The sequence below is a fragment of the Notechis scutatus genome, chromosome 3 (genome assembly GCF_049901735.1).
Source record: "Notechis scutatus isolate UNSWTSFEM ecotype Mainland chromosome 3, rNotScu1.2, whole genome shotgun sequence".
In the NCBI taxonomy this organism is placed as follows: domain Eukaryota; kingdom Metazoa; phylum Chordata; class Lepidosauria; order Squamata; family Elapidae; genus Notechis; species Notechis scutatus.
The window spans coordinates 211,010,599-211,022,026 of NC_142011.1; the positions used below are offsets into that span (position 1 = coordinate 211,010,599).

General features: G+C 52.4%; 1 protein-coding gene across 1 annotated transcript in view; it reads right to left on the minus strand.

Moving 5' to 3' along the window:
- The window catches only part of IQANK1 (IQ motif and ankyrin repeat containing 1), a 31,372-nt gene extending 20,308 nt beyond the window's left edge, over nt 1-11,064 (minus strand). The window contains exons 1-6 of the mRNA XM_087960103.1: nt 10,798-11,064; nt 10,089-10,149; nt 6,028-6,099; nt 3,327-3,460; nt 2,487-2,651; nt 1,478-1,690 (exon numbers count right to left, since the gene is read on the minus strand). Of these exons, the coding sequence (XP_087816229.1) occupies nt 1,478-1,690; nt 2,487-2,651; nt 3,327-3,460; nt 6,028-6,099; nt 10,089-10,149; nt 10,798-11,064 (912 nt within the window). The remainder of the gene's footprint in view (nt 1-1,477; nt 1,691-2,486; nt 2,652-3,326; nt 3,461-6,027; nt 6,100-10,088; nt 10,150-10,797) is intronic.
- Between the last annotated feature and the right edge of the window lie 364 nt (nt 11,065-11,428).

Consider the following 11,428-nt stretch of genomic DNA (forward strand, 5'->3'; position numbering starts at 1 on the left):
ATTGTTTGTAAATGGCGTAAGTAAAAACAGTAAAAATTCCTGTCTGGAGACTTGATTTTATTTTTCTGGCCAGATAACCTGGGAGAGAATGGAACTGACTCCTAACAGCTCCCCCTGCTGGTGGATGGGTGGGCAGGAGGTGCGATGAGAACGGGAGAGTCTATTGCACAAATCTCTAGGGGAAGTCTGGTTTCCAAATCTGGCTTGACTCCAGTGCTGTAACTGGAACTAACATCTCTCAACTTCATGCCTCAGAAATCATACGCATCTCTTTCCAGTTCTTCCGGTTCTGAAGGAGTCCTTTGGCAAGGCTTTCATAGGTGCTGTGAAAGAACGAGGGTCCCCCCCCCCCCAACAACCCACTCCTTGGTCTGGATTGGGCTTGCTAATTCTCATCCAGTCCACATTCTGAGCAAGCACGACCTCCATCTTGCTTGGCAGAGCTGATGAAAAGAGGGAAGAGCGTCTCAAATCTCTCTATGTCGGGAAGAAACGGGATCCTTGATTTCCTCATTCAACTGTCTCGTATATAAATAGGTCAGGAGACAGGATAGAACTCAGTAGATTGGGCCAATGCCATGCAACACACACACACACACGCACACACACACCCCTCTCTGAGAATCACTTTTGGGGGTGACCATTCAAGGCCAGGAAAGGCGGAGGCCGCACTTCCTGGCTCTTTCCCATGCACGAGCCAAGCAGTTTTCACCCAAATACCAGGTCAAAAAGTCCAGCTGAAATGGATCGAGAAAGTCCCTGAAAGAGATCTAAGAATACCCGGACTGGGTCAGCCTTTCCCCATTTAATGAATTTGCCCAAGAATGGAAGGTCAGCACTTGGCCAGTCCAAAGGATGCCTGGGTCAAAGACTGTTTTCGGGCGAGGCTTCAGCCCATGCCTTCTCCTAAAGAGGGCAGAAGTTTCTCCTTGGCCCACAGGCTCATTTCCTTCCTGCTTGATGTGATAAATTGGGGACTGAAAGTTGAGGAAACCTAACTTAGGACCGTAAGGAAGGCATGTTGGAACACGTACCAAGGCCTGCTGTGCTTAGTTTGGTGATCTCTTCCCATCATCATCATCCATTTAAATTAGGCAGAGTCTTACCTGGAAGTAAGTGTGTGTGTGTGTGTGTGTGTGTTAGCATTCCAAAATGCAAGGACTGCACAGAACCAGCAGCACAGCACAGACCTGCTCTGTTTGTGAGGCCGCTTGTCCTTGTGAGAAGCATGGGGCATGCGGGGGGTGGCGCTCTACTTTATTTGGGTAACCGCTGCCATGGACTCTGGGTCCTAAAGGCTCCAGGCAGGCGCCCCAAGGTTCCCACCCCCACATTCCTTTGTTCCTCACACCCGATGCCCTTTTCTAAAGCAGCCTCCCCTCCCACCACCCCATAGCCAAGGGCCCTCTCTGGCACCGAGGTCACAGGCCACCAGGGGCAGCAGAGGCCCCTGCAACTGACCTGCTCCTGGCATAACCCCCTCCCGCCACCTCCTCACCCTGCTGTTGGGATGCCCTCCGTTTTCTATCAGCATCCGGATGGCTTCGGGGTGGCCCCCTCCAGAGGCTTCAGAGAGGGGGGTGTTGCCATTGGCATCCGTGCAGTCCACCATGTTGAGGAGATGCTGGAGCCGGACTAGCTTCCCCTTCTCATCTGTCCCCACACCACTCTTGGTGTCCAGATCCGCCACCTTGAAAGAGCAAGTGGACGGGTTTGTCCAAGGAGAGAGGACTAGGTAAGAGAAGGTGAGGCAAAGCAAAGGCTGATGCGTGTTGCACCCTGGCCCCTATCCCACTCTTTCCTAGTGTCCCCACTGGTGTTTGTGGACCTGCACCATCATGCAACGGGTCCAAAGCCATGGCTTTGGGAAGTTTTCCTCCCCTTCCCCCCCACCAAGAATGCCTAGCACTCCCGGACTCTTTGTGCCAGCAAGCGTGGCAAGCCAGCCCACTCCCACAGTGGCTGGAGGAGCCTGGCACCGTTGAGCGGAGAGCATTGATGTGAGTTGTCTTACGAAGAAAACTCACCCGTGAGGGGTGAGGCTCAGAAGGTAAGGCAAGCTTTCTTAATATTTAAAACAGCGTTCAAATTCCAAATACCCAACCATGTCTGACTGACAAGAGATTGACCTAACCATCCTGCGATTCCATAAAACTTTAACTAGACTTTGACACGAGCTTCACGTCAACGAGAATAGCTCCTCTATGCTAGAAGACATGACACAGTCTGGAATCTTTTGATGTGCAATTGGTAAGATGTTGAAGTTGCTTCAATCTCCTATTGAGTGATTTGGGGAAAAGGCGTTGCTTTGGAAGAGCTCTCACAGGCCCCTGGGACCTATCCCAAGGCACACAGCGTGAAAATACGACAAACCCGGGCAAGGGGCATCTCCCCTGGGAGGGGAGGGGGAGAAAAAGCCTCCCCCTTCCAACCTGGTGCTGGTTGGGGTGCAGAGTTGGAAACAGGAGGCACAAGCTCATTTTTACCTCTTTCAGAATGGCCTTCATCTCCTCCACGTCGCCTTCAAAAGCTGCCTCCAGCATCCGTTTTCTGCGCTGCTGCTCCTCTCTCTGCTTCTTCTTTTCTTCCTCTTCTTTCTTTCGGGCCCGCTCAGCTTCTTCCTGCTCCCTTTTCACTAGAGCGACAAAAGCCTGCAACATGAACAGCCCAGCAAAGGAAGACTCCTGGCGGTCCCTTGAGAGCCAGGATGTGAGGCTGCCAGCCAGCTAGGCCCAAACTGGAAGAGGGAACTGGACACACCCAGGACACACCCTTCATCCTACTACGGTTTAGCCTCCGGACCCTTCGTCCTCCCGGTTGCTCTTCCCTGCACTCTTTCTGGAGCCTCAGCATCTTTTTGCTATCGTGGCAACCAGAATTGGGTGCAGGATCCCAAACCTGGTCTCACCAAGGCGGCGTAAAGCAGAACACCCCCTTTTCGTGATTTCGCTGCTATCCTTCTGTTGATGCATCCTAGGGCCACGTTGAGGCCACCACTGGCTCACACTTAAGCGATGTTCCACCGGGACACCCCCTGACAGTTACACCTGTTCAGCCAGGTGCCGCCTACTTTATAGTTGTTCATTTGTTTTTTCTTGCCTAAGTGTAAAACCTGACTTTTCTCACCACTGGATTACATCCTGTTGGACGGGGCCCAGGGTTCAATACAAGTAGCCATTCTGGCCCGCAAAGATGAGTGGGATTCAGCCCCCTCCCCCATTTGGCCATTCAGCCCTCCCCCCCCCCCCCCCCATTCTGCCATCTGCTAGCCAGCACTTGCACAGAATGGGCTCCCCTCCTACCGCCAGAGCCCTCCTGCCTCTCACCTCCTTCTGGAGGCGATCCATTAATTCTTCGTATTCCCATTGCTCCTTCAGTCTCCGCTTTCTCTCCCGGCAGGCCAGGATCCGACGGAAGGCACACTGCAAAGTGAGCGCGGCTTTTGCCTCACGACTCAGGCCTGGGGGGCAGAAAGGAGAGGCCCAGGGCCATCAAGTGAGGTTCCCAGGCCCTCGCTGGTCCTTGTTTCTTCCACGAAAGATTAGGGAGGTGGATTGACTTCAGGGAAAGACCACCTTCGCCAGCTTATGTTCCAAAGAGCTGTTGGACTGTCAGAGGTTGAACTGGGGACCCGAAAATCAGCCTTCAGATCCTGAGCGTCTTCACTGGGGGACTCAAAGCCTCCTGAAAAAGCTCTGCTCAAGTTGCCCAAAGTCAACCCCTCCCCTACTTATGAGCGAGGAGTTCAGAGGTCCAAGGCCATGGACTCTTAGCTGATGCTGGCCTTGTGTGGGTCCCTCCCTAGTCTGGAATACAGCTTGGCAAGGGGATGGCTTGGGCCTTGGGTGTTTGGCAGCGAGAGTGTAACACCTGCCCTGCCTCTCCCTCGTTATCTTAAATAATGTTTAAGATACGTTTTAAAATGCAAATATCAGTAATAAAACCCCAATTGCAACTTTCTACATACTGTAATCATTATTGTACGATTCTTACGCTGATGGTTATTCTAAAGATTGTGATATTAATTGGATGAACCGGAGGAGGAGGAGAAAGAGAAAGTAGAAGAAGCAGGGGAGGAGCGTGTGGAATCATGGGATTGGAAGGGATCTTAGAAGGGATCTTCCACCCCCTGCCGAGGTCCTCAGACTACTCCAGTCAGGTGGTGCCAGCCTTTGCTTGGAAACCTCCAGCGATGGAGCTGCCATCTTTCCAGGAGGCAGCCTGCCCCACTGCGGAAGAGCCCTCTGGGCCAGGAAACTCCCCCTCTTGCCTCCCGGGTCTCCCTACAGTCTGCAAAGCTTCCATCTGCTGTTCCTTGTCCTGCCTTCCACACCTCTCCCCTCCGACAGCCCCTCGGGTGTTGAAGGAAGGCTGCCGTGTCTCGCCCCAGCCAGCCTCCCCTTTCCTAGGTTAACAGGAGCAAGTTCTTTGAACTATTCTTCCTAGGTCTTAGCCTCAGGCCCCTCACCATTTTCATCGCTCTTCTCTGCACTCTTTCAGGCCCCCAGTGGCCTTCCTGTACTGGGGTGTCCAGAACTGGACACGGCATTCCCGAGCACGAGGCATCTGGCCATTCTGGGGCACCAGCACTTCATATGAGCCAGCAGTGTGCCGCAGCTGCCAAAAAAGCCAAGGCAGTCCTGGGCTGCATCAACAGAGGGACAGCATCCAGAGCACCAGAAGCACTCCTGCCTGCGCCCAGTTCTGGCTGCTGCAATAAAGACAGGGGGCTGAGGTCCTCAGCTGCCCCCGACCCCCCAGCTCGGGAACACAGCCAGGCTTTTAGGGCCTTATGAAAGGCTAGGAGGGCTGGGGGATGTTCCACAGAAGAGCGGCCACTGTGAAAAGGCTCATCTTCTGGCCACCCTCTAGTTCTGTGGCACTAAGCAAAAGCTTTCAGGGACACCTTGACTGACTGGCTGATTTCATTTGATTTCTATAGCTGCCCATCTCAACAGCTCACAATTCAGAACATTATTTTTAAAACATTTTATTTATTTATTTATTTATTCATAAGATTTTTATGGCTCTAGAATCAGTGACTCTGGGTGGCTTACAAGCAACGAAATACCCCACATAAAAGGAGTAAAAACTAACACCCACACTCACACTCCTGGTGACAAGAAGCAATCGAAGAAGCCATTTGATTCCACCACTCGGGGTTCCCCAGGTCTTGCCAGGAAATGTCAAAGTGGAGGCCAGCCCACTCTCCATGGGGATGATGCTCCAAGGAGAAGGCCCTTTTTCTGGGTCCTGCCAGAGGGACCTCCTCAGGACGGGGGGGTGCGCCCTGCCTCCCTGTTCTGGTGGGTGTAACTGGGAAGAGACGGTCCTTACAGCTAACCTGCTCTTAAGCCACATAGAGCCCACCTGGGTCCATTAGTAGCTGGTGGCCAACCGACTTAGTAAGTCCTGCCCTCCTCCAAGGGGGTACAGCTCTAGAGAAAGTCATTGCCATTAGACTGTGAGAAGGCACCAAAGACAGGCCCACCGATTCCCTGCGCTTGGGAGCAGCAGAGCCAGTTTTTTAGAGCTGTGCAGAAAGCTAGCAAGGTTAGGGCCATTCTGGTCTCCGAAGAGAGGATGTTCCACAGAGTAGAAGGCTCCCCTTCTGGTCCCTGCCAGCTGACGTCCTGTGATTGACCTGGTTGGAGGGGTAGAGACTTGGGACCCTGAGGTACCCAAGACATGTAGGGCTTTATAAGGAACCACCAGCACCTTGAATTACACCCGGAAACATACCAGTAACCATGGCAGCTCACGCAGGAGGGGTGTTACCTGTGCCCTGTATCTGGCACCGGTTACAGCCTGTGCAGCTGCATTCTGCAGCAGTTGAAACTTCTGACTAACCTTCAAGGGCAGCCCCACATAGAGTGCATTACAGTAGTCTAATCGTGAGGTTACGAGAGTTACTCTGAGCTTTTTTATTATTATTTTGGCAGGAGCTCAGCCATTTCCACTCCCATTTAAAGATAGGACAGGTGCCAGGGCGAGACCCAATGCCCACCTACCTACCTATCTACCTACCTGTGGGATGACTGCTGGGGGTCTCCTGGCGGTGGACAGTGTCGTCTGCATCTTTCTCATCTGTTTGGTGGCCTGAAAAGGTCACAGGAGGAGAGGAAGTTCAAATGTAAACTAGACGTCACCCTCAGTTCCCTGAATTATAGTCCCCGTTTTCTAGAATAGGATGACCTGAAGAGCTCAGTCTATGGGGATGAGAGTCCTTGCAAAGTGCCTGGGTGTCTTTGCAACAGCTCTCCAATCTCCCACATCTCTCCAGTTTGATCACTAAACTTGGTGACCTTGGCATCAATACTACTCTCTGGAATTGGATACTGGACTTCCTGACAAAACAGACCACAACATGTCAAGTTGAATAACTCCACCTCATCTACCATCACACTAAATACTGGCATTCCCCAAGGCTGTGTGCTGAGTCCCTTCCTGTTCTTTCTTTTAAACCTATGATTGCAGGCCTAGGCATGGCTCCAACACCATTATCAAGTTCACAGACGAGCTGACAATAACTTATTACTCAACACTAACAAGACCAAAGAGCTCATTGTGGATTTCAGGAAGAAGAATGTTTACACACATTCTTCTATATAAATCAACAGGAGAACGAGAGAACGTGTCACCAACTTCAAGTTCCTGGGGATCCACTGAGGATCTGTCCTGGCAGATCAACACCACCAGCCTGATCAAGAAAGCTCACCAACGCCTCTTCTTCCTGAGATTACTGAGGAAGAACCACCTTTCCCCAACTATTATGATCAAATTCTACCGCTGTGCAGTTGAGAGCATCCTAACCAGCTGTATTTCAGTCTGGTATGGAAATTGCACCATTAAAGAAAGGAAGGCATTACAGAGGGTGGTGAAACCCGCCCAACGCATTATAGGGATCCCACTTCCTGCCATTGTGGACATTCAGAGGAAACGATGTCTGCGAAAAGCCCACAGCATCGTTAAGGACTCCTCCCATCCAGCCCATAAACTATTTACCCTTCTTCCATCTGGAAGGAGGTTCAGGTGCCTGCAGTCTTAAGACCAGCAGGCTAAGGAACAGCTTCTACCATACAGCGGTCTCCTTATTGAATTCCTCAACTTGTCTATTCCCACACAGACACTGATACTTACTTTGATAATATATAATATATGTTGTATAAACTCTCTGTGCATTATACAGTATTTATATTCAATATGTTCATAAACACTCTATACATTCATATATATTCCTTCCATACATATATTCTGTATATTCATAGATATTCTGTATATCTATATATAGTTACATATTTTGTATATCTGAATATATATATTTGTTTTCTGAGGTTCTCGCGGGTATTTGTATGTGGATCTTTGGTTATTCGGGTTTTCTCCCGCGTAAGATTCAAAGTATCTAGGCAACGTTTCGATGAAGTCTCATTCATCATCTTCAGGCTTGCTTCTTCGGCTCTGTGCTTCTCAGAGTGATGTGAGCTTTCAGCTGCTTCTTCCTTCTAACTGCCAGTGGGGGTGTGACTTGACTGGGTGGGGGCTTGGCTGCGTTCCGATTGGGTGGGGGTGTGTTCTCATTGGTTGGAGGCTTGGCTGTGTTCTGATTGGTTGGGGGGCAGTGCAAGGGATTTCATATCTCCTTGGTTTTCTAACTTGATTTACTAAACTTGGTTTTCTAACTCGACTAACTAAATCGAGTTAGAAAACCAAGGAGTATATGAAATCCCTTGCACTGCCTGCCTCACCACATACATTGGACAAACTAACAGAAGAATAAGTGCACGCGTTGAAGAACATAAGAACTCAATCAAAAAAGAAGAACCAACCTCTTCCCTGGTCCAACACCTCAAAGCCACAGGACATGAGATTGACTTTAAAAATACCAGAACTATCGCCAAAACTGAACACTTCAGCAGCAGAATAATCAGAGAAGCCATAGAGATAGAAAAACGCCCACACAGCATGAATAAAAGAGATGACACCTCCCGCTTACCAGCCATTTGGAAACCCGCCCTCATGAACAGACGAGTACCCAACATGATGAATGACACCAGACCCACACCCACGAGGGCCACACAAGATGCCACCACCACACTTCCACGTAAAAATCAGACTCACACCCACACAGAAGATGAGACACGACCACAGACCAGAAGCCGCACTGCATCTGCATCACTACCCACTTCAAACCCATCTGAGCCATACATGAAGCGAACTGACCCCCACCATGAAGATGTGGCACAACCACGAACTCAAAGCCAAACAGCAAGATCCCAGCTCACCAGCTCAAATCCCCCAGCAGCTGGGACTAGCCTGAGCACGGCCAAGCCCCCACCTGAACAGAGCACGCCTCCAGCCAATCAGAACACGGCCAGCCCCCAACCAATCAGAACACAGCCAAGCCTCCAACCAATGAGAACACACCCCCACCCAATCGGAACGCAGCCAAGCCCCCACCCAGTCAAGTCACACCCCCACTGGCAGTTAGAAGAAAGAAGCAGCTGAAAGCTCACATCACTCTGAGAAGCACAGAGCCGAAGAAGCAAGCCTGAAGATGATGAATGAGACTTCATCGAAACGTTGCCTAGATACTTTGAATCTTACGCGGGAGAAAACCCGAATAACCAAAGATCCGAATATATATATATTTATACTTCATTGTTGTTTTGTACTTCTGGTTAGATGCTAACTACATTTTGTTGCGTTCATGTGCAATGACAATAAAGTTGAAATCTAATCTAATCTCCCTAAACCCTTCAAATTCCACTCGCTTATTTTGCAGACTATGGCCGTATTTTAAGTACCACAACAATACAAAACTTGGTGAAAGAAAGAATATGCCCAGGAGCTGAGTCAGTGCTTCCTGGAAGAAAACCGTCTGGTGGGTTTATCCAAGAAATGAAGGGACTTTCAAAAGAAAGGAGGAAGCGGAGGGGAAGGACCACTTCCTGTTTGTTTGTTTATTTATTATTTAACATCACTATAAATGGTCACCCAGGTTGCTAAATGGAACTTTAGGCTTCTAACAAAAATTATATAAATAATATAAATTAAATAATGAATAACAAAAATATCAATATCTCTTTCAATATGTAAGGACAAGAGTTAGGTCTGGTCAGGAGATGGCCAGCGAGTACAGGTAGTTCTTGACTTACAGCAATTCATTTAGTGACGGTTCAAAGTCGTAATGGCACTGAAAAAACTGAATTATGACCGTTTTTCACATTATGATTGCAGCAGCATCCCCAGGGGATCCAAATTCAGATGCTTGGCAACTGACTCATATTTATGATGGTCCCAGTGTCCTGGGATCATGTGATCCCCTTTGCAACTTTCTGACAAGTAGGAAACCACATTAATTTAACAATCGTGTGATTAATTTACACCTGCAGTGATTCGCTTAACAACTGTGGCAAGAAAGGTCGTAAAATGGGGCAAAACTCACTTAACAACTGCCTTGCTTAGCAATGGAAATTTGGGGCTCAATTGTGGTCGTAAGCTGAGGACTACCTCTACTTGGCACCCAGCTGCAAGGGGCTGTGAAAGACCACCAGCCAGAAGCCCCTTGGCAACCCACTCCACGACCTCGGCCACACAGGCTCTCCTGTGCAAAGGGGCCCCAGAGGTCTTTGGGGCTCTCAGACTGCCCCCCTCCCGGCTCCGGGCGAGGGGGAAGGAAAGGCCCAGGAAGCCTCTGATCACAGACCGCAGCCCCGGCTTGCCAACGCCACCTCAGACCCAGCTGTGCCGTGGTGAGACGAGGGCTTGCTTTCGGAGTCCAGGGCTTGGAGCTGGTCTCGGGCTGTAATGGAGGAGGACAGCCTTGTTGCTGAACTCCTTTTCAAGCAGATGCCCTCCGCGAATAGGGCTCAAAGCCCAGCTGACTTGCTCCTTGGCAGCACTTTCCACCAGCCACCAGCCCAGAATCTCCAAGCCATACAGTAGTTGCTGATTTAGATGATACAAGGGGGCACTGAAGGGTTAACCTACACAGATTAGTATGGGCCCCTATGCTCGTGGGGCCCACCAGCAAGTGCCCACCAGGCCCACCATGCCTTAAGACAGACCTGCTCCCCACGCTCGGCTACCTGGCTTCCCAGAGGCTGCTCCAGACGGCTTGGCTCCCCTTTTCACCGGACTTCTCCCGCGCTTTCTTGGAACTCATGCTCCTAAACTGGGGGGTTAATGGAAGTGGGGAGGAGACGCCCCAGGAGACATCCACGTCAAAACAGGCCATCTACCGGCCAGCATGACGGGCAGTTCCCACAATCAATGTCGCCAGGCTCCGGGCTTGAACTGTGGTGGAGCCACCGGGGGGCGGAGTCAGGCGCTGGGATCCTTCAGCCCTGGGAGCCCCCTCCCCCCGAGCGTGGGAAAGGAAGGCGGGAGGGCACCCTTGGGCGCCTCCGGTCGGATCCTCCAGGGCCTCCTAATCCTGGCCCTGCTCGGCGCTCCTGGGACTCCCCCGCTGCTCAGAGCTGCACAGGCCCAGGCCAAGGCCGGGACCCGAGCCAAGCAAAGGGGGCGGGGGCTCTTTGCCCACGGGACGCCCTTGTCCCGTCCGGCCGATCGCTGCCGAGGGGTGGGGCGGGGACCGCGGAAGGCTCCCTGGCATGCCCGGCTGGCTGGCGTCCCTCGCGACCCCCGCCCATCCGCGGCTGAAAGGTGCGAGGGCTGCGCTCGGGGGACACCCACCCGGGGGGAAGCCTCCCTGCTGGCCGGCCTCGCACGCGCGCCTGCCCCCGTCGCCCGGCAACCGGCGCGCCCTCTCGGCGCAGGCGGGGCCGGGCGCGCTGCCTGGCGGCGGTCCAGGCGCAGAGGGGCCAGTTGCCGGTCTCGCCTTCGACTCCGTATGCCCCGGTTCCGGCGGCAAGAAGGCACTTCGGAGAAGCCCTCCGAGGGAAGACCAAACAGGCGTTGGCCGGTCGGTCCGAGCTCCGAAGCGCGCAGGGGCCGGTCCTTCGCCCCACCCGCGCCGCCAGCCGGACAGGTTGGGAAAGGCGTCTGAGCCCTCCGGGGACACCACCGCCACCCGGGCCCGCGCCGAAGGGTGGAAAAGCGCATTTAGCGGGAGTAGTTCCGCCGGGCCCTGTGGGAAGTCCATCCCACCCCTGGCCAGGGAAGAGGGGCCCGGGTGGCTGCCTACAGCATGGGGGGCCGGGTCATCCGTGGGGCTCACGGGGTGACGTTCCAGTTCTGTGTTGCTCCAAGCGCCCCGCCCCCCCCAAGAATGGGGCTAAAGGTTTTGGGGGCTCCTCCATTCCCCTCTCTCAACTCCCCCCCAGGTCGGAACCCAGAAAAGAATTCTAGAACTGGCGGTACCAGGAGGGATCCTGCTCGTCCAATCGGAGCGTCTCTGTTCCCAATGCACCAGCACAGGAGGCAGCCCTGTGTCTGGCAGCTGCTTCCGTGGGCTGGGCAGCCCGTA